Source organism: Aethalodelphis obliquidens, unplaced genomic scaffold (assembly GCF_003676395.1).
Source record: "Aethalodelphis obliquidens isolate GAN/ISIS:26980383/991018 unplaced genomic scaffold, ASM367639v1 scaffold11, whole genome shotgun sequence".
In the NCBI taxonomy this organism is placed as follows: domain Eukaryota; kingdom Metazoa; phylum Chordata; class Mammalia; order Artiodactyla; family Delphinidae; genus Aethalodelphis; species Aethalodelphis obliquidens.
Window position 1 is genome coordinate 45,089,183 of NW_020837955.1, and position 25,859 is coordinate 45,115,041.

At 55.0% G+C, this 25,859-nt stretch overlaps 1 protein-coding gene across 1 annotated transcript in view; it reads right to left on the reverse strand.

The window, feature by feature from the left end:
- CFAP46 (cilia and flagella associated protein 46) overlaps positions 1-25,859 on the reverse strand; it is a 92,789-nt gene that overhangs the window by 61,937 nt on the left and 4,993 nt on the right. The window contains exons 8-21 of the mRNA XM_027113030.1: positions 24,897-25,007; positions 21,755-21,854; positions 15,575-15,673; positions 13,581-13,771; positions 8,918-9,146; positions 8,637-8,757; positions 7,254-7,377; positions 6,913-7,043; positions 6,248-6,375; positions 5,095-5,228; positions 3,617-3,829; positions 2,068-2,233; positions 1,210-1,359; positions 253-360 (exon numbers count right to left, since the gene is read on the reverse strand). Of these exons, the coding sequence (XP_026968831.1) occupies positions 253-360; positions 1,210-1,359; positions 2,068-2,233; positions 3,617-3,829; positions 5,095-5,228; positions 6,248-6,375; positions 6,913-7,043; positions 7,254-7,377; positions 8,637-8,757; positions 8,918-9,146; positions 13,581-13,771; positions 15,575-15,673; positions 21,755-21,854; positions 24,897-25,007 (2,005 nt within the window). The remainder of the gene's footprint in view (positions 1-252; positions 361-1,209; positions 1,360-2,067; positions 2,234-3,616; positions 3,830-5,094; positions 5,229-6,247; positions 6,376-6,912; positions 7,044-7,253; positions 7,378-8,636; positions 8,758-8,917; positions 9,147-13,580; positions 13,772-15,574; positions 15,674-21,754; positions 21,855-24,896; positions 25,008-25,859) is intronic.

Here is a 25,859-nt window from a genome sequence, read left to right on the forward strand (position 1 = left end):
GACTCAGGGGCCCTGAGGGGACCCTCGGCTCTGTTGGGAGCGCTGTGCAGAGAACACGGCAGGGCCGCTGGCCACCTGGGGCTCCTCGTCTCGACAGCACAATTCGAATAAGCACCTCGAGTTGGGGAGCCTTGTCGGGGCACAGCCCCTGGAATGCCTACCAGGCACCTAGTGACACCTGCGTGGGCCAAGGGGGAGGAAGGTGACTTCTGGGGGGACGTGACACCTGTGGGGTGAGGGAGCGACAGCTACCTGAGCCAAGGGGGGCACCGTGAAGTCCATGAGGCCCAGCCCGTTGCAGGAGTGCATCTCCAGAGCAACGAGGACTCCGGTCACCGAGTTGATGCCCTCGTTGGTGCTCTGGTGGGAAGGAAGTGCAGAGGGCCCGTCAGCCCCGGGGCTGGAGAATCTGGACTACTCGGGAAGTGACCCTGTGAAACATCAGCTCTGCGGCAACGATCGGAGCTGTTTGTGTAAGTGTTTGTCTCCAAGCTACCTCTTCACGTAATAAAGAGGAATAGGCGCTGCAGCCCCCAAGGTGGCCCGGAGGCTGGCTGAGCCGGCCAGAGGTGGAGGGCAGGTGGCCAGGCACAGCGGTGGCCCTCTGCCTAGAGGCCCCTCCCTTGGTCCTGCTCCAACCCGGTGCTCACTCCCGGCAGGCTCAGATGCCCCTCCCTGATGGTCCCTGCCTTGCCAGCCTCACTTCCCACCTGAGCCACGTGTCCTGGCTCCAGCTGGGGCCCCAGGGAACCTCCCACTGGCCTCCATCCACGGCCCACGTCTGCAGGAGAAGCCGTGGGGCTGGCCCTGCCCCCTCCCCTCTGGGTCCCTGCATCCTCACCCCGACGGCCTTGCGTTCACAGCTCAGGTGGCCCGTGGGGCCCTGCCAGGGAGGTGTCCCCCTGTGGCCTAGACACACCTCCAGATAAAGCCACAGCGAGGTGTCACCGAGGGTGGACAGCGCCCCCAGAGGCCCAGCGGCTCTTGGTGGACAGTTAGAACCGTGGCCAGTCGGCTGGAGGAACGAGGGGATGTTCCAGCGGCCAGGCAGGCAGAGGAGGCCTCACGCCCCATCTCTCGGGGGTCGGCCTGGGCAAGGACGGACCCTCCTGAAGGGAAGCACCCCTTCCGCAGCCCCGCCGCCCCGTCCCCCAGGCTGCTCGCCCTCGGGTGGGGAAGACTTCAGTGGGGGCGCCCCCCGGCTGGCACCTGCTCGTCCGTGCCCAGGCGCGGCCCGATCTGCTGCCACAGCAGCTGCTTGGCCTTCACCCACGTGGCGATGAGCTGCTGCCGGATGCTGCCGGGCACCGCCTCCTCAGGCACCGTCCCGTTGGTCAGGTTCAGGGCGAACTCGCAGACCTGAAACGGAGGTGTCCTTGCTCATGACACCTGAATCCAAACAGGGGACCCGAGCCAAGACCTAAAGCTGCAAAAACAAGCAGACCCGGCGCTGGGTCCAGAAGGGACGGTGGCCCGAACACGCACTAGTCCTGGGGCTGAGGCACAGCCTCAGCGGGAAGGAGGCACCGCTCCCGGCCACACCTGGGGCAGCCGCAGGCTCTGCGCCTCCCTCAGACTCACTACGGAACTCACCTTCGCTCACGTTTACTAGGAATGGGTGAGGGGTCATCCGTGCTTGTCAGCACCCATCAACATCCCTCGTCCTCGACTGGGAAGACCGCCACACAGTCCACGTCCCCGGGAGACGCAATCAGGGCACAAACAGCCCCCCTCGGTCACCGTGGAACCGCCCGTATCCCCGGCCTGTGCATCTTTCCTTTGGTGTTGCGGCTTTCCTGTTCTGAACTGGCACTGGTCCTATTTTTCTGGCCTTATGTCCACCTTTTTCTGAGCTCTGGGACTTGCAGGGACGTCCCCACCACTGACACCCAGGTGTTCTCGTCTTGTTTCCTTGCTCTTAGAGAAAGCGTGTCCCCCCACCCCATGCCCCATTTCTGGGCAGCTGAGAATGCCTGCAGCGTCCTTCCTCAACTGCTCTCCCACTGACGCCTGCACCGACCGGGGCCTGCCACCCCCCGGCTCCGATCCCACCCTCGGGCACGGCACCTCCACTGCGGTCCTGACTTCAGAGGCGGCCTCAGGGTCTAGCGGCGTATGAAGTGGGTTTGAGCGTGTGTGTCTTCTAGACTTCTCTGGCGTCAGGGCTGGGATCCAGGCGATGATCAGGCCTCGTGCCAGGGTGCTGCAGAGCGTCGCCAGCAGCGCCAAGTCTCTGGAAGAGAAGCATGTCCGGGCCAGGCCATCCCAGGGAGGAAGCCATGGTGACAGGACTGGCTGCGGTGGAGGCTCGTCCTCCACCAGGCGGCCTTCACGCCTGGGAGACACCTGTGCCGTGTGGGCTGGACTCCTCAGGGAGTCCTGCGGGGCCTGGACAGAAAGGCCCACCTGGCCACCGTGCCCACTGCCGGGCCGTCCAGCAGGCCCTCCACTGGGCGACGGATGGAGCGGGCTTGGACCAGAACCTCCCTGCTTCTTCCTGAAACGTCTCAGCACCAAAACATTTAAAACCATCAAACGTGGTCCGACCTGTGTCTACGACAGAGACACGGACACCCGCCTAGAAAGAGAGGTGCTCCCGCAACCCCTACGGTCCTGGGGACCCTGCCAGGGCCTCACGCCCAGAGGAGAGGTGAGGGCGCTGGCAGGCCGTCCTCCATGGCTGCTCCGTCCTATTCGCAGTGTAAAAGTCCCCATGTGCACACGTAGCTGCGTCCTGACTCACTCAAGCCTTTCTGCTTCGGGATCTGGCGGAAAACTTTAAAGTTGAGTGTTGAGACTAAATGCCCAGGCAGCAGAGAACAAAGAGGGCCCCACACAGCCCCCCGCAGCCCCCCGCAGCCCCCCGCAGCCCCCCGCATCAGTAAAGGTCTGCCTGACCCACACAGCCCCCCGCATCAGTAAAGGTCTGCCTGACCCACACAGCCCCCCGCATCAGTAAAGGTCTGCCTGACCCACACAGCCACCCGCATCAGTAAAGGTCTGCCTGACCCACACAGCCACCCGCATCAGTAAAGGTCTGGCCTGACCCACACAGCCCCCCGCATCAGTAAAGGTCTGGCCTGACCCACACAGCCACCCGCATCAGTAAAGGTCTGGCCTGACCTGACGCTTTCACGCTTCCAACTTCAGGCAGTGAAAACATCGGTCTCTCATGAGTTCACACCACCTGGATAGGAAAACTCCCGGACGCTGATTTCCAACCCGCCCCAAATCAGACCAAGGTCGGTTTCCACCTCTGTTCCTACGAGGCTTGGGCCTCGTCAACCTCCCTCAGAATCGCACTGTTTGCAACAAGAGTGTGACAGGCCGGGAAGCTGCGTGGCAGTGGTGCTGCTGGGAATGCGTGTACGGGCCCGAGGGCGTCTGAGCACCTCATCGATCCCCACACGGTGCCCTGAGGCTTAGAGAGGGTGAGTATCTTGCTCGGGGTGCACGGCCAGTACACAGAGGCCCTGTCACTGCTACGCACTAGGTGAGGGTGGCCCCGCACGTCCCACCCCACAGCTCCGGGCCCGATCCCAGGGTCTCTGGCAGGGGCAGGATGGGGCCCTCCTGGGAAGCCAGGATGCACACAGCGACCGGCAGCCTCACCCACCCGCTGTGGCCCATGGCCTTGACGATGCCCAGGAGGTGGTACAAGGCGTCCACGAGCTCCCTCTGGCGCCCGGCCGTGATGAGGTGCTGGTTGTGATTCAGGACGTAGACCACGGCGTTCTGCACGAGCCACGCCTCCTGTATCATCTGCCCAATGTCGGCCGAGCGCAGCCAGCTGTTCATGGTGTACTGCGACAGGCCCTCTATCCAGGTCCTACAGAAGGCGTGCGTCAGGCTCTCCCCGGGATTAAGACCCTTCCCAAAGCAGCAGGAAGACACCAGTGTGAAGCCATCCCTAGAGCCCAGGGGTCAGAAAGTTGCCCTGCTGGGGGCTGCCCGCCACTCCCGCTGAAGGACCCAGCCTGCCCATCTCCTCCCACCTCCACCCCATCCGCCTGGCTCTCCCATCTCCCTGCTGGACGCCCCTCGCCCTGCCCCTCCCTGGCCGAGGACGGACCCCTGGCCGAGGCTTGCAGGCCGCCAGTCCAGCTCTGCACCTGCCTGTGCCCAGTCTCCCTGGCCCATCACACACAGGCTGCCCTCCTCCGTCCACATGGGCGCGTGGGACCTGCTGGCCTCAGACCAGCGCCTGGCAAGCCCTTTCTCTAAAGGGCCAGACAGTTAGTACCCTGGGCTTCGACAGCTGCATGGAGTCTCTGTTGTGTGTTTCTCGCTATTTAACTTCACAAACTTAAAAGCCATCAAAACCACCGTTAGCTCGTGGGCTGTACAAAAGCGGTGGTCAGGTGTGGCCTGGGCCCTCCCCCAGGCGTGGGGAGCCCGGCCCAGACGGAAGCGGCGGCGGCCCCTGGGGAAGGCTGCGGGCTGCGCTCTCACAGGCGACTTAAAACACCAGGACAAACCCCATCTGCGCAAAATCAGGGCCCTCCTCCCTGTGCCTCTCGTGGGCAGAGGGAGTCCGGCGGCATCCCCAACCCCTCCACAGCAGGTGGGTGTGCGGGCCCGTCCACTGGGTGCAACAAACAGGAGAGTGGCCCCTGTCCGCATTCAGCGGGAAGCAGCCAACAGCCTCGGCTCCTGCGACACCGCAACGCGGACTCTCACTCACCATCGCGTTCACCTCTCGAATATTTAATTTTAGATGAAACAATGGCTAAAAACTGTGGTTGTTTCCACAGCACCTCGATTTCATGATTAAACCGCACTTGGCATCTCACGTGGGCAAGTCTCTGGGGGTTCCCTGTGGACCCTCTTTCCATGCACATACTTCCCGGGACAGTTTCCCATGGCCAGCCCCGACTACCGCTTCCCTCCGCAGACACCAACTCCCTCACATCTCGTTTCCACCAATAACGAGGAAGACTAACCACAGCGAACAACGACGTGAGCTAGTGAGCCGTGCTGGACAGCCGGCCACTTCTCTCACATGTCTGGGCGCGGCCCGCGTCCCAGCCTGTGCCCCCGGGCCACACATGAGCGGTGCCAGGTGCATAGGACGCGCCCCCGCGGCTCCCCTACCGGTACGTGATCCACTCGGCGTTGTCCTCTGGGGACTCGGGTATGTAGCCCACCGGGTGCTGACTCAGGTCCTCGGGGGGCATGGGATGGTCATTTAGCTGCACGCCCTCTGATCGCAGCAGGTGGACGGTGGCCTGCAGAGGAAGTGAGTGGAGTGGAGGAGAGGTCCCGGGAGCACAGACCCAGCGCAATGCCCCCAGGGCCTTCCCAGCCCCTGGGTCCTCCCTGCCTGCAGCGACACTTCCCCCACCCCACGCCGTTGCTTCACCCATACACGCTGCATCTCAGAGAGAGACTGGCTCCTTTCGAGAGCACAGCCTGAGCCCCCAGGGACACAAACGTCCCCTTGTCACACCACAGGCGTCCACGGCAACCCAGTCCCCGTCCCTCCACGGCTGTGCACGGAAGCCCTGCAGGCTGACAGGACCAAGGACGGGGGGCAGGTGGCCTTGCCTGCCTCCCGGGGGTGATGCCGCCTCCATCCCTGGCTCCGCGGTCACCTGCCCCCAGCTCTCAGCATGGCCTGGCCCTCAGGAGGCGCTCAGCAAACCCTCACTGAACGAGCCGGGGAGTTCTGTCCAGGTTACCCCATCGACCCCCAAAATAAACAACCTCGAGTGGCCCCAAGAATCCCGAAGTTACAAAGTATCACCAAAATCACCACCACGTGCAGGTGCAGGGATGCCAGTGCCAGGTTAGACCCAGCTCAGCCACTTGGCTGACGCTGGGGTCTCTGCATGCTCACTGCAGGGGGCGGGAGCGACCCCAGGTCAGGGCTGAGGGGGGTGGTCGCCAGCAGCCTTCAGCGGCCTCTGAGGGGCTGAGATGAGAACACACGCTCCTCCCTTACAATGGGTTCAAAGTGCTTTTGAAGCTATCCCCATGCAGAGGGCACTCCCAAATCCAGTAACCATCAGCCTGCGGTACCTACGTCACCGTGGATTCACAGTTCAAACATTACTTCTAAGGAAAATTAACATCTACACCCCTCACGATACATTCTGATTTATATCTTTCTCCCAGAAAATCTCCCAAGAACCCGGGAAAACTTCCCTAAAGGACAGGCTCCTTCGGGAGCAGGGCTGGGGTATAGGGCCACGTCCGTGCAGAGGCAGGTGACACGGGGGCCGAGGGGCCGTGGGCAGGGACGCACCTCAGCGTTGATGAACCCCACCTCCGCGAACTCGCGCAGCAGGCTGGGGGACACCGGCCTATGCAGGGTGGCGTCTGACTGGCCCGAGGAGTCCTGCTCCGCGCCGTCCCCGCCCTTCTTCTTCTTCCCTGGAAACAGCAGAGCGGCAGGATGCTCAGAACCCGAACAGCCTTTCAGGGAACGCGGCGCAGCCCCGGGTGCGGCGGCGGGGTCTCTGCGAGGTGGCACTGTGCCCAGGAGGGGCTGGCAGAAACCTCCCAAGCGCAGGGGCCCCACGGGGTGGCGAGGTGTCCCCAAAGCCAGCTTGGCCATGGCCAGTCTCCCACCGATTCCCTGACAGCTGGGCTCTTGGTTCTGTTTGCGCTGTTCTGCCCCTCAAGAGGCCCCGGCCCCGCCCCCAACACCCAGGCCCCGGGCCTCCTGGGACTGCCTGCAGGCCCCCCCATCCTCACCGTCCGCAAAACCAACCTCTTCCAGAGACCTGCAGGCCGGACTCGTGCGGACCCAGCGCTGACGGGGGAGCCGGCCCAGGCCCACGCTCTGCCCGCAGGCCCCCGCCTGCAGCCCTGGGTCCCCTCGCTGAGCCCCGCGGGCCCCGCAGCAACCCCAGGTCGCCTGGGGAGATCCCGCCAGTGCGGGCGCCCAGGCGTGGCCCCGGGGCCTACCTCGCCTGAGCCTCGCCTGCCGCTCCACCTTGCCGACGTCATACGCGAGGCAGAAGCGGCTGGCCGTCCGGCACACATCCCACACGCCCTGCTTCCGGGCCACCTTGGCCAGCTCGGCCCAGATCTGTACCCTGCACAGGTGCACGATGAGCTCTCCGCTCGGGAGAACCGGCGCAGGGCTCCTGCCACGAGCCCAATGGACGCCCCAGCCTGGACGCGAGGTGACGGGCAGACCCGCGGGGGTGCTGCCCGGGGCCAGGCGAGGGGGCGGGCAGCGGTCCGGTGCCCCCGCCGCGACGACCCAGGAGCCCCCGCACGCCCCCCGGCCACCGCCCACTCACCTCTCCTTGGCGTTCCGGCCCTGCAGGCGCTGCACGTGCCCCGCGGCCTCATCCACGCTGAGGGAGTGGTGCCGCGCCTTCGCGTACAGGTAGGTGAAGCGGCCCCGCTTTTCCCCGGTGGAAACTGAGGGTGGACAGCGGGACGGGGCAGTGACGCGGCGGGTCCCGGGTCAGGGCACGTTCCCGCAACCCCAGCGCGCAGGACTCTGGACGGGTGTGGTGGCGCCTCCCGGGCGTCTTTTGACCTTTTCATGAAGATTAGGTCCCGCTAGCTGTGCCTTTGTAGGGGAGGGGCGCCGGGCACCAGGGGCAGCTGGTGCACAGAACGACCCCCTCTGCACCCGCCAGGCCGGCCCCAAGAGCCTCCACCCGCGCCCAGCACAGTGGTGGCCTCTGTCCCCATGGCCCCCCACCTCCAGGAGCCGACTGGCAGGGACCCCGCGGAAGGCCCCCGCCTGGCCAGGTACTCCTGCCCGGCCCCTCGCCGAGTGAAACGCACCAAGAGAGCCCGAGCGTGTCCGGGGCGGCTGCCCACTGGGCCCGTGCCCCTCACACCCAGCAGGACAAGAAGGAAGCACGGGGTGGCACTGCCACGCCCCGGACGGGGTGACAACAGGACCTGGTGACGTGCGGCGGCCACAGAGACAGCACAAGGTCCGTGGCCCACCGAGGCCAAGGGTCACATCCTAGAGCCATCCCCCAGTCCACATCCCAGATCCACCACACTGGCCACCGTGGGCTCCCTCCGCGGCTCCTATCTGCAGACGGCAGGGGCTGCCCGGCTGAAGGCTGCCGGGGGAGCCAACATTAAGGGAGCCCTGGGCAACCTCAGGTGGGACTCTGAGAGGAAGGGCGCCGGGGTGCTCCAGAGCCGGGCGCTAATCTGCCATCTGCAAGGGTTCGATATACTTGGGGGTAATGCAGAGAAGCCCAGGACCCCCATCCTCGGGGGGGACAGTGGCATGGGGGCAGTGCCCCCTAAAGTATACGAGGAAGCCCTGACCCCCAGAACTCCAGAATGTGGCCTTGTTTGGAGATGGGTCTTACCAGGAAAAATCAAGTTAAAGTGAGGTCATTAGGGTGGGCCCTAATCAATTATGACGGGTGTCCTTAAAAGGGGAAATTGGACACAGAGAGAAACGGGTGCAGAGGCAAGCCAGCCGTGTGGGCCCCGGAGACAGGCCCAGGCGGCCCCTCCCTCCAGCCCCTCGGTCTCAGGCTTCAGGCCTCCAGGCTGTGTGAGCCTCCCCCCTCGCCACGGGAGGTGCTCTGTCGCGCAGAGTGGGGACAGGAGGCTGCACACCAGCACCTGAGGCCCGTGTGGGCGGAGGTCGAGGGCGGGTGGGTTCAGGCGTGTGTGTGCTGCTGAGAGAGCCTGCACACCTTTGGCCTCGTTCTCACTGTCGAGCACGATCTGGAAGGTGTCAGGGGCCAGGGCCAGGCCCGCGGTCACCAGCAGCGCCCGCTTCTTGCGCACACTGTCCTCCGGCATCGCTTTCTTTGCCTGCGAAGGGTAGATGGCGTGATGAGCACCCGCGTCGTCCAGAGCAGCTCCGCTGCCCGTCTCTGCTGAGCGCTCCTGGCCTGACGGGGCCCCGCCCCGGATGCCTGCCCTCCCCAGGCGCAGAGGCCCCAGGGCCCAGGTCCGGGGGGGCGGGGCGCACCTGCGCAATGGCCAAGGTGGCCTTGTCCTCGGTGCGCTCGGGGACCTGGCACGGCGTGGCGCAGAGGTGCAGGCGGTTGAGGGCCATCCTGAGCGTGTCCTGGTAGAGGCCCAGGGTGTCCAGGAGCACGGCCTTCCTCAGGTGCCCCATGGCAGGCTCCAGCCGGTCCGCACCCTCCTCAATGTACGCCATCTCCATGTGCACTTGGCAACGGAACAGGACCATGAGGCTGCGGGGACAGACAGCATTGCAAGAGCCCGGCGGGGCTGTCGCGGGACACCCCTGGTGCCTGGTTTTCCAGCCCCGCCTTCTGCCCTTCGTTACCCCAAGGACCCACGGAGGACCAAGAGGTGGTCCCTGCAGACCACAGGAGACCTCGGAGCCCACAGGCGCACCAGGGCCAAGGAGCGGCAGCTGGGCCCAGCCGGGCTCCATGCTACAGAGAACGACTGCGGCACGAAAGCCAGGTGGCGAGCTCAGCAAACGCGGGGCGCCCGACGCTGCGTCTCGTCCAGCACCCCGGGAGGCTCTTGGCGAGGCCAAGCAGGTGAATTTAGCACAACCGAAGCCCAGGCTTTGCCTCAGCGGATGGGCCGTCTCGGCTCTGCTCTGAGTTCTCTCCATCTCATCGGCCGAAGCACACACTCCCCTGCTCAGAACGCCTCTCGTGGACCCGTGGCCCTGCCTGGCGTTTGCTCCTGCTGCTGCCTCTGCTGGAGCCTCCTGGGCTGGGCAGGGCTGGAGACGGCCGTGTCTAAGCTGGTAACACAGTCTCCTCAAAGCCTTTCATCCACAGCACGCAGAGCCCCATGCCACAGCCTCCACCCTGGACGCGAGCATCAGAAAAGCCAACAAATTTGGTCGAATTAAAGTTCTAGGAGACCCATGAGCCGACCCTCAGCCACGGCAAGGCACAAGCGTCACACGCTAGGCCCGTGACCTCAGGGAAGAGCACACAGTGCCCAAGGCGCCTGGAGGCTGGCGCTCCGCTGCTCGGGGGCCGGGAGTGGTGGGCAGGAGAGGGCACCTGGTTGATGCCAAGGGTGAGGTCTGCGCTCCCATCAGGGAAGCAGGTTCCACGGACTCTGCCCGGAAGCCTGGACAGCAGCCAGTAATAGGCCACTTTCTTCTGTGTTGAGGCAGCGGAAGAGGAGGCCCACAGAATGGGAGCTGGACCAGCACCGAACTGTGTGCTCTGGGCAGCCTGACCCTGAATCCATAATGCGAGACTCATCCAGGGCTGGACCACGCGAGGAGCCATCTGAGGCAAGCTGACACCACAGAGAGAGGGTTACACAGCGGAACAGTCCTGGTCAGGGACAACCCGGCAGGCGGAGAGGTCTACACAGCAGAACAGCCCTGGTCAGGAGCAACCCGGCAGGCGGAGAGGTCTACACAGAGGCACAGCCCTGGTCAGGAGCAACCCGGCAGGCGGAGAGGGCTACACAGCGGAACAGCCAGCGTCAGGAACAACCTGGTAAACCATTGGCTCAAGGAAGCCACAGAGATGATGGTGAGTAAGCACAGCAGACTCGAATGAGAGACTCCGTCCCTATCAAAACAGGATGAATGGGACCAGATGAAAAGGATTAGAAATGAGTAATTTTCAGAGTTCCTTCTGCTTCCAGCTGTGATCAAGTCTCTGCCACGAGTATCCACTGTGAAGCTGGACCAAACACAGCACTGGGTCTGAGCAGCACAAGCCTGGGGTCCCTGGAGGCGGGAACTCAGGAAGGAGCCCGCACCTTGCCTGGAGACAGTGTCCCGTGGCATCGCGGGCAGAGCACTGGGCCCAGAACCAGGGCACCTGCCGTCCACAGGGAGGGTCTCTGCTCTGGGCTGGGAAGGCTGCTCCAGGCTGGAGAAGAGGAGCCGGGTACCAGAGCAGCTGTTGCAGGCCTGCCCACCAGAGAGGAGAGAGCTGGGTATCCCTCACTCACACCCCAGATGTCAGCCGAGCCCACGGAGATCGCGGGTGCAACTGGGCTAGAGGTTGAGCCCCACTGAGACAGGCTGGAAGACACTGTAAACTTCCAGAGATATGGCCAACAAAACAAGAAGCCAGCTCTCAACCCGTAACTGAAGTACCCAAGAGAACAAAAAGCAACACTCTCTTTAAAAAGATCACAGAATCCACAGACTCCACAGTGCACCAACCACAACATTCAGTACACAATAAAAAACTACTGGACATGCAAGGAAACAGGAAAAGGTAACCCACAGTCAGAACGTAAGAGGGGCCAGATGCTGGGTTTTTATCAGAAACTACGAAGGCCAGAAGAAAATGAAACAACCTCTTCAAAGGGTTTAAAGAAAAAAAAATCTGTAAACCCAGAATCCAGCAACTGGTGAAAATAATCTTCAAAGATGAAGGTGAGGTGAAGTCATTTTCAGATCAACAAAAGCCAAAAGAATTCATCACCAGCAGTCATGCATTACAAGAAAAAAATAAAGGAAGTTCCTCAGGCTGAAATAACAGCAGAAAGAAACTTGGATCTGAGGGTAAGAAAGAAGAGCGAGCCTGTGGGATTGACTAAGAAGTGGGCAAATATAAGAGACTATTGATTTTCTCTGTAATTTTCTTTAAAAAACCACTGGCTGCTAAAAGCAAAACAATGACCTGTAAGATGAGGCCCATAACACATTGAGAAGTAAAAGACATGCCAACAACCACACAAAGTGGGGTAGATGACGGGAAATGCGTGAGGTTTTCCCTTTGCCGGGTGGGAAGCACCACCTCACACAGACTTGGCTAAGGAGGATGTGCACTGTTAGCCCTACAGCAATCCCCCCCACCCCAAGGGTACAGTGGACAAAAAAGCTGATAGAGGAAGTAAATCCAATGGTAAAAAATTCAATTAACCTCAAAGAAGGCAGGGAAAGAGCAGCAGCAGAACAGAAGGGACAACTGGAAACAAATGATGAGATTGTAGACAAGTTCAAAGCTACACTAAACGCAAAGAGACTAAACACTCCAGTTAAAAGGCAGAGATTATCATACTAGACAGAAAGAAGTGAGGCCAAACTACATGCTATTAAAAGCTGTGTTCTACACTTTAAATTGGAAGATCCACAGAGGATGAGAATTGAAAGGATGGAAAAAGAAATGCTTCAGACGGGCCCAGATGGTTTCACTGGATTCTATCAAACATTTAAGGAAGAAAACACCAAGATTGCACAAACTCCTTCAGAAAGCAGAGGAGGAAGAATCCTTCCCACCTTCCCAAATCATTTAATAAATTCAGCATGACCTTGATGTCAAAACCTGACAAAGACATTACAAAAGAAGAAAATCACAGGCCAACGTCCTCATGAACCTACACGTAAAAATCCTTAACAACACGCTGACATATGTCAGGACCATGCAGAGAATGCAAGGTTGGTTCACCACTCAAAGTTCAATCAGCATAATTCACCACATTAAAGAACAAAAGAGAAAAGTCACAGACCTTTTAATAGATGCAGAAGAAACATTTGACGGCACTCAACACCCACCCATGATTAAAAAACAACACAACGAAGGGACATTAACAATGTTTGTATTCTATTGTGTGCAATTATATCTCAATAAAGTTAATCAGAAAAAGAGCTGTCAGAGGAAAAGAGGGCAACTAGAAGACATTATTTTTAAAAATCAGGCAAATATGAAAATAAACTAAAAGGATATTTTGGAAGAAATAGTCATTAAAATTTAAAAACATAGGCTAAAGAAAGGAAGGAAAATTAGAGAATTTGTAAAATAAAAGAGTACTAATGGCCTGGAGGAAATCTGTCAGAATTCAGCGTGTCACACATGGGGGGTGGGGCCGTGAGCGTGGAAAGTTCGCTGGGGTCGGGGTGGGGGGGGTTGGTAGCTGGGCTAGGAGCCTGTCATACATCCCCATGGGATTCCAGAAGGAGAAACTATTTTCAAAATGGGTAAAAATCCCAGATTTGAAGAGAGATGCAGCTCTTCACAGCCAAGACCCCCAGGTGCCGGCAGGAAATGAACCATACCGGAGACCCTGGGGACCCCCCTTGCCCACCCTCAGGCTGACAACCAGGCCCCTGGCTCCCCTGCCGAGACCCCTGTTCCGAGGGCTCAAGTAGGCGACGAAACCCAACCCTAATTAATCACAGGAGCAGACGGGGCAGGGCAGCTCTCCCCACCGCCCCTCCCTGCGGCTGCAGCCCCTCCTGGGTGACCCCCCACAGCTCCTCTCTGCCCACACACCAAGTCCCCGTCTCCCAAACCCCTTGTCTGCCAGGGACCAACTGCAGCATCCCCATGGGCTGCGACCCCCAGCCGGGGGGCCTCACTGACTCACCGCCCACTCCACCTTCCCTCCTGCGCCTGTGCCCACAGGCCCTGTGCCCTGCCATCCCCCTGCCATGCAGCCCAGGACCCTCCTGACAAAGCCCTATCTCCTCAGCCCCTCTCGACCTCAGATGGGCGCCGCCCGGGTGCCCCCCAGCCTCCCCCCTGCAAGGCCCTGCCCCCCGCACTCCAGACACACCTCCCCCACGGCCTGCCGGCCTCTCAAGCTGGCCCTTCTGCGGGGAGCCGTGGAGTCCTGCTGCCCTTCCTGCCCACTTTTTTGGGAAAATGAGTTGGACTTCGTCCTTACCCCAAGGGTCTCCCGCCCGCTTGTCTCCCCCCGGGGGGAGAGCCCAGGACCGCCACCTGTCCATCTTCTCCAGGACCTCCGCGATGCTGGCCAGCGACTTCCGCAGATGGTGCCGCAGGTCGTGCTGCAGCAGCGGGAGGCAGGTGTTCCACTGCGTGGCGCACACCACGTGGATGACCCGCGGGTCGCCCAGGCGCACAGCTCGCCGGAGCACCATGTCCAGTCTCTGTACTATATTCAGCTGGGTCTGCACAAAAGACAGTGGCCCATGTGTGAGGCTGGGGGCAAACGCGCAGCACAGGGCGAGCCAGGGCAGCCCCGGCCGACCCTGAGCCCAGGAGGCCGCAGGGGGCGCCCAGGCCCACAGTCTGAGTCTGTCCGTGGAAATGGCCTGCGGTCGAGACCCTGCCTTAGAACGGGCTCTGCGCCCTCTGGGTGCGTCTCTCCTCTGTGAGCCCATCTGAGCGAAGCTGCTGATCTCCTGGCCCTGTATATTTATGGGGCCCACGCCCAGTGACGTCCAGTGAACAGCTCCTCCAGTCCGTGCCCCACACGCCCTGCCCAGCAGGCAGGCGCTGGCCGGCCTCAGCCTGTGCAAGGGGCCTCACCAGCTCCATGCCTCCCCCAGCACCCACTAGGGCTGCCTTGCCGCCTAAGCTCAGCCATGTCCATGGGCCCTGGCTTCTGGCACCTGGGGGCCTCCCCTCGTGCTGCTCCCAAGCCACAGGGACCAGCACAGGCTTGGGGTTCAGACCCTGTGACTCCTGCCTGCCAAGATGTGTCCATCAAAGCCTCATTGAACCGGTGCCCCTGAAGGGCCCCTGGCCCGAGGTCCGAGGCTGACAAAGGCAGAGGGACACAGCCCTGCAGTCTCTGCGCCACCACCAGCCAGCACCAGCACGCGGTCAACAGGTAGCCCACGACCTCCCTCGAGAAGATCAACGCTGGCAGGGGCAGCCACCTGGGCAAGTCCAAAGGGAACACGCACATCCCCCAGGTGGCCTCGAACTCGCGGAGCCCCGGCCCAGCTGATCGTCCCCTGGCAGAGCTCACGGCACCGACGCTGCCTCTCCTGCTCCAGAGGGGCAGCACAGCCCGGCTCCAGGGCTCCAGAGAGGGTCCCAGGAGCTGAGCCAGGGGGCGGACACCTGGGCCCCAAAGAAATGCCAGCCGCCATCACTCTGTTTCAGGGTATTTTGGTTCCCTTTTTCCAACTGCAGGATTCTTATTAAAGAACATAAATGATTGCTGGATTCCTTTTCGGGCGGTGGCTGCTGGACCAGCTCTGACTGCATTACATAGGACGCTGAGCTCACACGGTCTGTCACTTTGCCACCGTGTTCACCAGGCTGCCGTGCGCCAACTCCTCAGAGAGACAGCTGCCTCCTCAGTAAATACCAGTGGAATATTCTAGACAAGTCAGGGATTTCCAAAGGGGGCAGCGAGGGAGGAACGCTCGTGTGGGTCCTCTGGACCTGCCCTCCACCCTCCCCGAGGTCCCCCCTCCCCCATCCCGTGATAACCTCACCACTTCACTGGAGCCCCTCTGTTTCCCAAGCCCAGCGAGGCCGACAGCCCCGCACTAGAGCCGGGGCAACGTGTGCCTTCCTGGACCTGAGTCAGAATGGCAAAGTGCTCTCATGGGGACTCAGCGATCACCAATGGCAAGTGTTATCAGTGTGCTGGGGTGGGCCACTCCACACAGGCCGCAGGAGGGCTTGGCCAGAGGATGGTCCCACCCCAGCCCCTGGCCCAGAGAATGGGCTGCATGAACCCAGACGTCCGCCAGGCCAAGGTGGCCCTGGGAGCCGTGGGGGGTCCAGCTCCGTGCCGCAGAGGAGGACGGCAGCCGGCCTCGGCAGCTGGGGGACACCCAGGCCCCTGGAGCTCCTGCCAGAGAGGCCACAGTCACGGGTGGGAAACCAGGGCACAGGGGGCTGGCCCGTGCCTGTCAGGTCTGCCCCCCAAACCTGGCACCAGTCAAATCACAGGGTCCAGGGAACCTGCACAACAGTTCAGCATCTGCTGCGGCTCCCAGTCGAGGACTTACCTCCACAGCCTCTCGGGTGTAGATTTTCATTTTATTTGCAAGTCTTTCAGCTTCCAATTCATACTCCAGGCATTCGATTTCAATTAGCTCCCCGGGATCCTGCGGGGCACAGGAGTTGCTGTGTAAGATGGAGAGTTTTAACGAAAGCGATCACGCACATTCATTAACTTCAAAGACCATTTAAAAATATGACTCGTGTACTAGGTAGAAATTCAACAAATAAAAATTAGATGATACAAATATATATAAGAAAAACTTCAAATGTTTCCAAAAGATGCAAAGATTTGAATGAGAAAGCTAGAAAAAAATTGTTTTTCACCTTTGATAGTTAATTTCACTGGACACAGAACTTTTAAATAACTACACCAACTTCAGACAAACGCTCTGTTATGAAACTTGGCTGATTTCTTTCATTGAATCCCTGCCGGGTTTGGACGGGGCGTCCTGCTGGAGGCGGCGGGGTGGCGGGGGCCTGGGATTTGCTGGGTGGGTGGCTGACACACACTTTACTTTTACAAACTGCTCAGCTGTTTTCCCAAGGGGTTGCCGTTTCCCATCCCACTCCTGGCCATCTGGGACGGTTAGTCTCCAGCTTAGCCGTCTACTAGGTGTGTGCTTGTGAGATAATAGCTCACAAAGTTTCCTCTTATTGTTTTCTCTTAACGTTTTCCCCAGAAGTTTTATCATTTTAACTCACGTTTTGGTTTATGATGCATTTTGAGTTGATTTCTGTCCACGGTATGAAGTGCAGGCCGATGCTCACGTTCTCGCACGTGGTTGTTTCCTTGTCCGGTACCATTTGTGGATGAGATGCTCTGTCACCCACCGGAAGCCTCTGCACCTCATGCAAGCTGGAGGCCCCGCGCTTGTGGGTCTCTTTCTGGACCCTGTCCTGTCCCTCAGTCTCTGTGAGTCTCCATGTCAAGGCCACCCTGTCTCAACCATGGAGACTTTATATCAGGTCGTGCTCGTCTTCTGACATCGTTCTGCTTTTTCAAAGCTGCTTTTAGCTATTCTAGATCTTTTGCATTTCCACATAAATTTTATACTCAGCTTGCCAATTTTTGAAACACTCCTGCCGGGACTTTGATTGAATCGCATTGAATGTACAGTTCAATCTGGAGAAAACTGACATCTTAACAATATTGAGTCTTTTGATCCATGTTGTTATCTTTGCTTTAAATAGCCAATTATCTTTTCAAGAGATTTACAGATTTTTCCGTCTCTGTGTGACTCATGCGGCTCCCCTTGCTGGTCCTCCTCACTATTTGTGTGGATCCAGATTTCCGCCTGGCATCATTTTCCTTCTGCTTGAAAAAGTCCTTTAAAATTTCTTGTAGTGTAAGTCAGACTCTTCCAGATTTTGTATATTTTAATAAATACTTATTTTGCCTCTGATTTTCAAAGATATTTTCTCTGAGTGTAGATTTTTTAGGTTGATAGTTTTTTTGGTTTTGTTTTTTTATTCTTTTTCGGTACGCGGGCCTCTCACTGTTCCGGCCTCTCCCACCGCGGAGCACAGGCTCCGGACTCGCAGGCTCAGCGGCCATGGCTCACAGGCCCAGCCGCTCTGTGGCATGTGGGATCTTCCCGGACCGGGGCATGAACCCGTGTCCCCTGCATCGGCAGGCAGACTCTCAACCACTGTGCCACCAGGGAAGCCCGGTTGATAGTTATTTTTAATTTTATTTTAATATTTTAAGGATGTTGATCTTATGTCTTTTGACTTGTATTATTTCCTACAAAAAGTTTGCTGTCATTCTTCTCTCTGTTCCTCAGTACATAATTTCCTGCTCTTTACAGATGATTAAATTTAGAATTTTGAGCCGTTATTTCTTAAAATATTTTTTTTCTGTCCCCTTCTTTCTCTATTCTTCGGGGACTCTGATTACATATACATTAGAGTCTGCTTCAAGTCGTCCCAAGCTCACTGATGTTCCCTATATCCTCCTTAGTGTTTCTCCTTTCTGTCTCATTTTAGATAGTTTGCATTACTATACCTTCGAAAGTCTGCTAATGTTTTTTTCTGAAATGTCTACTCTGCTTTATTTTTATGTAAAAATTTTAATTTAGGTATAATTGACAAATAAAATTGTATATATTTAAAGAGTAAAGTGTAAAAGCATAGACATTGTGCAATGATTCCCATAATCAAATGAATTAATACATCCATCACCTCACATTGTTATTGTTTTGTTTTCTTTTTGGTGAGAATGCTTAAGATCTTTCTTACCAAATTTCAAGTATACTCTACAAAATTCTGAACTGTAGTCACCAAACTGTACATTAGATCCTCAAAACGTATTCGTCTTAAAGCTAAAAGTTTGTCCCCTTTGATCAGCACCTCCCCACTTCCTGCACCCCCAGGCCCTGGCAACCCCCAGGCTATTCTGTTTCTCTGTCTGGCTTCTTTCACTGAGCATATTAATCCACACTGTCACAAATGGCAGGATGTCCTTTCTCATCGCTGAATAACACTGCATTACACACACACACACACACACAATTTTCTTTATCCATTCATCCATCAACTGACACCTAGGTTGTTTCCACATCTTGCTTTTGTGAATAATGCTGCAGTGAACATGGGGGTGTAGGTATCTCTTTGAGATCCTGATCTCATTTCCTTGGGACGTACAAACAGAAGTGTGATTGCGAAATCATATGGTGGTTCTATTTTTAATTTTTTAAGGAACTTCCTTACTGTTTTCCATAATAGCTGCATCAATTTACATTCCCAACAACAGAACACAAGGGTTCCCTTTTCTCCCCATCCTCACCAACACTTGTTATCTCATCTTTTTGATAACAGCCATTCAAACAGGTGTGGGGTGGTACTCACTGAGGTTTTGATTTTATCTCCCTGATGATGTTGAGCACCTTTTCATGTACAATTTGAGTATCTTCTTTGGAAAAATGTCTATTCAGGTCCTTAGCCCATGTTTCCCATTGGATGATGATGATTTCCTACTGATGTATGAGTTCCCTATATATTTTAGATATTAAACCCTTATCAGATACATGGTTTGCAAATATTTTTCTCCTATACCATAGGTTGCCTTTTCATTGTGTTGTTTCCTTTGCTGTGCAGACACTTTTTAGTTTGATGTAGTCCTACTTGTTTACTTTTGCTTTTGTTGTCATATTCAAAAAATCATTGCCCAGAACAATGTCAATAAGTTTTTGCCCTATGTATTCATATAGGAGTTTTACGATTTCAGGTCTTAAAGTCTGTAATCCATTTAATTTTTGTGAGTAGTGTAAGGTACGGGTCCAATTTCATTCATCTGCATGTGGCCAGTTTTCCCAGCACCGTTTATTTAAGAGGCTGTCCTTTCCCCACAGCGTTTTCTTGTTGCCCTTGTCAAAGATTAGTTGACATTATGTGTGTGGCCTTATTTCTGGGCTCTCAATTCTGTTCCATTGGTCTGTGTGTCTATTTTCATACCAGTACCATATGTTTTGATTACTATAGCTTTGTGGTATAGTTGGAAATGAGGAAGTGTGATGCCTCCAGTTTTGTTCTTCTTTCTCAAGAGTGCTTTGGCTCTTCCGTGGTTCCGTACAATTTTTTTTTTCTATTTCTTGAGAAATGCCATTGGAATTGCAATAAGGATTGCATTGAATCTGTAGGTGATTTTGGGTAGTATAGACATTTTAACAATTTTCATTCTTGCAATCCAGGAACATGGGATATTTTTCCATTCTTTGTGTCTTCTTCAATTTCTTTCATCAATGTCTTCTAGTTTTCAGTGCACAAGTCTTTCAATTCTTTGGTTAAATGTATTCTTAAGTCTTTTACTGTTTTTGATGCTATTGTAAATGGAATTGTTTTCGTAATTTCTCTGTCAGATAGTTCATTTTTAGTGAACAGAAACATAACCAATTTTTGGATGATGATTTTGAATCCTGCAACTTAACTGAATTTGCTCATTAGTTCTAATGGTTTTTGGTGGGGTCTTTAGAGTTTTCTCTGTATAAACAGGTTATGCCAAATGCAAACAGAGACACATTTACTTCTTCCTTTCTGATTTGGATGACCTTTACATCTTTTTCTTGTCTGACTGTTGTGGCTAGAACTTCCAGTACTATGTTGCACAGAAGTGGCAAGAGTGGGCACCCTTGTTTTATTCTTGGTATTAGAAGAAAAGCTTTTATTCTTTCACCATTGAATATAATGTTAGCTGTGGGCTTGTCATATGTGGTCTTTGTTATGTGGAGGTACATTCCTTCTATACCTAATTTGTTGAGAGTTTTTATCATGACAGGATGTTGAATTTTGTCAAATGCTTTTCCTGCATCTATTAAGATGATCATATATTTACCCTTCATTCTGTTAACGTGATATATCACATTTATTGATTTGCCTACATTAAACCATCCTTTCAACCTCAGGATAAATCTCACTGATCGTGGTGTTTGATCTTTACAATGTTCTGCTGAATTCAGTTTGCTAGTATTTTGTTGCGGATTTTTGCATCTGTGCTCATCTGGGATATTGGCCTGTAATTTTCTTTTCTTATAGTGTCTTTGTCTGGTTTGGTATCAGGGTAATGCTCACCCTGTAAACTGAATTGGGGAGTGTTCCTTTCTCTTCAATTTTTTGGAAGAATTTTTGAAGGATTAGCATTAGTTCTTCTTCAAATGTTTGGTAGAATTCACCAGTGAAGTCATCTTGTCCTTGTTTGGAGATTTTTTGATTACTGATACAATCTCCTTACTCACTGGTCTATTCAGATTTTCTATTTCTCCATGATTCAGTCTTGGTAGGTTGTTTGCTTCTGGGAATTTATCCATTTCTTATAGGATACCCATCTTCCTGGCATATAATTGTTCACAGTAGTCTCTATGATCCTTTGTATTCCTGTGTTATCAGTTGTAATGTCTCCTCTTTCATTTCTGATTCTGAGTCTTCTCTTTTTTTCCTAGTCTAGCTGTTTGTCAATTTTGTCTATTTTTTCAAAAAACCAGCTGTCAGTTTCAATGATCTTTTCTATTTGTTTTCTGGTCTCTATTTCATTTGTTTTTTGCTCTGATCTTTGTTACTTCCTTCCTTCTGCTAACTTTGGGCTTTGTTCTGTTTTTTTGTTTTTTGTTTTTAGTTCCTTGAGGTATAAATATAGGTCATTTATTTGAAATCTTTCTTTTTTCTTATTGTAGGTGTTTTCGGCTATGAACTTCCCTCTTAGGACTGCTTTTGCTATATTCTATAAGTTTTGGTATGTTGTATTTCCATTGTCCTATGTTTCAAAATCTTTTTTTCCCTTTTGATTTTTTCTTTGTTCAGGAGTATGTTGTTTAATTTCCACACTTTTGTGAATTTCTAGCTTTCCTCCTGTTGCTGATTTCTGGTTTCACACCACTGTGGTCAGAAAATCATCTTAAATTTGTTGAGACTTGTTTCATGATCTAACACAGGGGTCCCCAACCCTTGGTCCGTGGACCAGTACCAGTCCACAGCCTGTTAGGAACCAGGCCGCACAGCTGGAGGTGAGCGGCAGGCAAGCGAGCGAAGTGTCACCTGCCGCTGCCCAGCACTCGCATTACCACCTGAACAACCCCCACCCACCATCTGTGGAAGAACTGTCTTCCTTGAAACTGGTCCCTGGTGCCCAAAAGGTTGGGTACCGCTGATCTAATGTATGATCTGTCCTGGAGAATGTTCCATGTGTGCTTGAGAAGAATGTGTATTTTCCTCCATTGAATGGAATGTTCTACGGATGTCTATTAGGCTCATTTTGTCTAAAGTGTAGTTCAAGCCCAATACATACTTATTGATCTTCTGTCTGGATGATCTATCCATGTTGAAAGGGGGGTATTAAAGATTCCTACTATTGTTGCATTGCTGTCTATTTCTGCTTTCAGATTTGTTAGTATTTGCTTAATATATTTAGGTGTTCCAATGTTGGATGCATATACATGTACAATTGTTATATCCTCTTGACAAATTGATCCATTTATCATTAATGATACTATTGATGCAAAACTGCAAAAATCACATCATCTCAACTGTATGAATTGCACTTAAAAAAGACTGAAAGGAAATTTACCAATACAACAATTTAGGCCCTCCTGGTGAGGGGCTTTTGAATTCCTTTCCCATTTTTGTTTTTGTTTTTTTGCCTTTCATGTCAAGATCACAGTGAGTAGGGGTGGTGCACCCAGTCCCTGACCACCTACTTTGCTGTCCATCTTCTTCAAGTCTGAGAGGCAGTCAGAGGTGATCTCCCCACATTTCAAGATCAGAGAAAGATGAGCTAATTCAAAAAGCAAAAGAATTCTGGAAACAGAAACAAAACAGCATTGGGTCAACAGGAGACAACAAGAAACACCCACCTGTGGGTAGAATAAGTCTTCAGCTGTCATTTGCGGGAGGCAGGAATAAAATGGAAGAGAAGAGAAATCCTATGGTGAGGGTCCCTAAGCCCAGCCCCCTCTGGCCCTGACACAGGATTTGGAGGGACTTCCACTGACTCAGGGCAGGTGCAGGTGCAGCCTGATGAGGGGCTGTGAGCCCTGGGCATCACCATTTGAGCCCTTGGTGGGGGGCAGGGGTGACAAGAGACAGACACACATTTCCTCGGGGCCGTGACCAGAGCATTCACAGTCACCAAGTGCCAATCGTGGTCTTTGTGGAAATCAGCAGGTTGATGCTAAGATGTGCACGGAAATGCAAAGGACCTAGGCTCTCCTAAGCAACTCCGAAAAAGAACAGTCAGAGGACTAAACTGCCTGATTTTAAGACTTAATATAAAACTGCAGGAATCAAGGCAATGGTTCCCAGCCTGACACCATCACGTCTTGATGAGGCAGTTCTCTACTGGGTGGGGACCCGTCCTGCACACGGTGGAGTGTTTAGCGGCACCCCTGGTCACCAGCAACAGTGGCCACCAGCAGCGTCCCCAGACATGCCAGCCTCCCTTGGGGATAAGCCAACACCTCCCTGCTCTTTCCGAGGCAGGCATCATAACCTGACTGTGGCTGGACCACACGGGCTGCACTTGGTCAGCTCCTCTCAGGCCCGCAGTCTCACCCCCGCCTCCTTCTAGTGACCGCGACCCAGCTTCCGCCCACTCACAAGGAATGCGTCCAAAGCAGAGGAGCCCCGGCAGTGCTAACCCTTGCCTTCACCTGATACGAAAACTGAAGAGTGCCCTGTGCTGACAGTGGTCACGGAACCCCCAGGGGAGGTAGACCCTCGGTCCCACTGGTAGTCAGGTGCCAGTGTTAGCTCTGCCCCTTTAAGTCCTCCTTAAGTCCCCTGTGCCCCTTTTGGTGGCTCGGAGCACAGCTGCGGATGCCTCTGGATTGTCGTCCGCAGACCGGTCCTGCCTGTGTGTCAGTCCCCACAATGAACTTCCTAACTGCACTTTACAGAGCTGCCTGCTTTGTTTTTCAGTCTCAGAGACGCTTCTCAGCCGGGAGAACATTATCCAACACCTCCACCTCCCAGCACCCACCCCGGAAGCAAGCACCCTGTCCGCTGCAATAGGCGCCCTCCCGTCTCCCTTCACGGGGGTGGGTGCAGGTTCCTGCCCTCTGCCCCGACCCGTGCAGCCCGGACCTCCAAGCACCCTGGTGGGGCCTCCAGACCCACAGCCCCTCTGACCTCCCCGAGCTCCAGCCACCTGGGCCTGTTGTGCAGGGAAGAAGGGAGAACCCACACAGGGAGCCAGCACTGATTTTCAGTGCTTTTTCGGTCTTAACCTCACAGAACTTTTATTTCTACCCGAATTCTAGATACAGACGCTCAGGTGGGGAGGGGTCAGCGGGCGCCTCACAGACGGCTGGAGCCTCAGGGCTGAGGAAGGACCTGACCCCACAGACAGCATCTCCAAGCGGCTGAGCCTGTGACCCAGGCCAGCAGGGGCCACGCCCCTCCCAGGTCTGGGGAGCAGCTGGGCAGAGCACTCGGGAAGCCACATCACAAGCCACATGCAGTAACCTGGCAACCACGAAGCCACAGGCCCACAGGCGGGGTGGGGGAGGGGGGCGTGTGGCGGGCGCAGGAGCAGGGGCGCAGCTGGCTCCGTGCAGGCCACATGCCGGGGCTCCTGGGGGAGCCAGGTCAGAGCCCACCGACCGGGCTGCTGGGCCAGAAGCGTGGGGACTCCCTGACGGGTCCAAATGGAGCCTGGTCCAGGATGCTGGGGGATGAACGTCAGCTCAAATTATTCTTATCTTAAATAAAACACAGCTGGGGACTTGCCTGGTGGCGCGGTGGTTAGGAATCGGCCTGCCAATGCGGGGGACACAGGTTCGAGCCCTGGTCCGGGAAGATCCCACATGCCGTGGAGCAACTAAGCCCGTGCACCACAGCTACTGAAGCCCACACGCCTAGAGCCCAGGCTCCGCGACAAGAGGAGCCACCGCTATGAGAAGCCCGTGCACGGCAACGAAGACCCAGCGCAGCCAAAAATAAATAAATGAAAAAATAAAAATAAAACACATCTGTACATCAAAAATTGTTTTAAAAGACCTAAAAAGTAAACATACTGACACAATTGATAACTATACTGGAATTGGAGGGCTCAAATTTTGAAACAGAAAAAGCTTTTGCAAGTCCTTAGTAAAATGATTTACAACCTACTTTTTAAAAACTGGGCAAAAGAAATCATTGGAAAATTAACGAGAGAAAAAAATGTCCGTAAATATATGAAAAAAAGTTCCACTTCGCCAGCAGGGAGTGGACCTGCAGTGGAGTCAGTGCAGTCCTAGGAGGCGGGGCAGGTGTCCTGGTGTTATGTGGTCCCCTCTGTCCCCACGGTCCCCCCTCTGGAACCTCCCAGGGCCCCTCAGGGAGGCTGTGCCCAGGCACGGGACGAGCAGGACCTGCTCTGAGTTAGAGCAACTCAGAGAACCTGATGAAAGAGCTGAACTGGGGGTACATTCCAGACCCTTCTTTCAGCCTCTGGCTCAACTACAAGTTCCCAGGAATCCGATCCAGGACTGAGCTCTGAGCAGTGCTCGCAGGACTCAGGCAGCAGAGAGCTGACAACGGAACTGCTCAGGGAGAGGCACGCTCCTCTGCGGCTCAACTGTGAGGCGTCTATTCAGAAGGTGTAAGATGGTGTCGTAACTTGAAAAGCACTTGTGATTAGAAGTCGAATTTGACCTTTAAAAAGTATGATGTGAAGTTTCATAACCCAGGTGCTGCCAAGCAGTACACACCTCAGGACATGAAAAGACTAGAGGGAAACACTGACACCTCCACGATGCCTGACACTTGCTTCCCTAATGATGGTTGTGTGGTTTTCCACATTTTCCTATAGCTACGAAATGCTGTACATAGATGTGAAACTGCAAAAACATAAACACTTACTTTTCCTCTCTGACTGAAGGCAAGTTCTGGTGATCGTAATAACTTAAACATTTATAGGTATCCTTCAGAATTTTGTTGGTATCTTCAGATAAATCATTTTTATCCAGTTTTCTAGAATATAGATTGATTTAATCAAATATTAAATAACCAAAAGATCCTGTCAGATTTCTTTAAATTATCCTCAAAAAATCTGAAGTCCATGAACTTGTGTCCTCACTGAACAGAAGGCCTAAGGTAACACCTTCTCCTTCTCCATTCTCCTGATGACCTCTCACGCCCTCCTCCCTCACTGCCAGCCCAGGCTCTATCTCCCTCCATCACTAAGGACGGATCCCGAGGACACCGTGCACAGGCCCTGTACCCAGAACGAGTCCCACACCAAGAGCCCACCAAAAGGGAGGCTTGGCCCTTCGCATCTGCCCAGATCCAACCCAGACCAGCACCTGCCTCCGTCTGGACAGCTGTCCTCCCCACTCACACCGGGATCTTCTCACTCACACGCTGGAATCTCCTCACGCACCCACACCAGGATCTCCTCACACCCCGGGTTCTCTTCGCTCACACACACCGGGATCTCCTCACCACACACACCAGGTTCTCTACCATCTATTTCCCTCTCGCCACAGCAGGTCTCTACCTCGGTATAATCTCCCCCATGCACTGTCACCCAGTCCCATGAGGGTCTCACCCACGACTACTCTCTTTTTGTTCAAGCTCATGGCCAGGTCTCAAGCTTCCTCTGGCAGGGCCAACTGAAGCATCTGACATGGCTGCTGTCCCTCTCTTCTAAAACCACCCTCCTCACTGCTGACGAGCTGCACTCACTCTGGCATCCTCCCCGGAGCTTCTCAGTAAAGGGAGGCAAGGCCGAGCCCGCCATCCAGCCTCACCGTCCCTGCACGTGTGCCCCCGCGCCCCCCCCCCCCCCCCCCCCCCACCCCCCACCCCGGCACAGAGACCAGT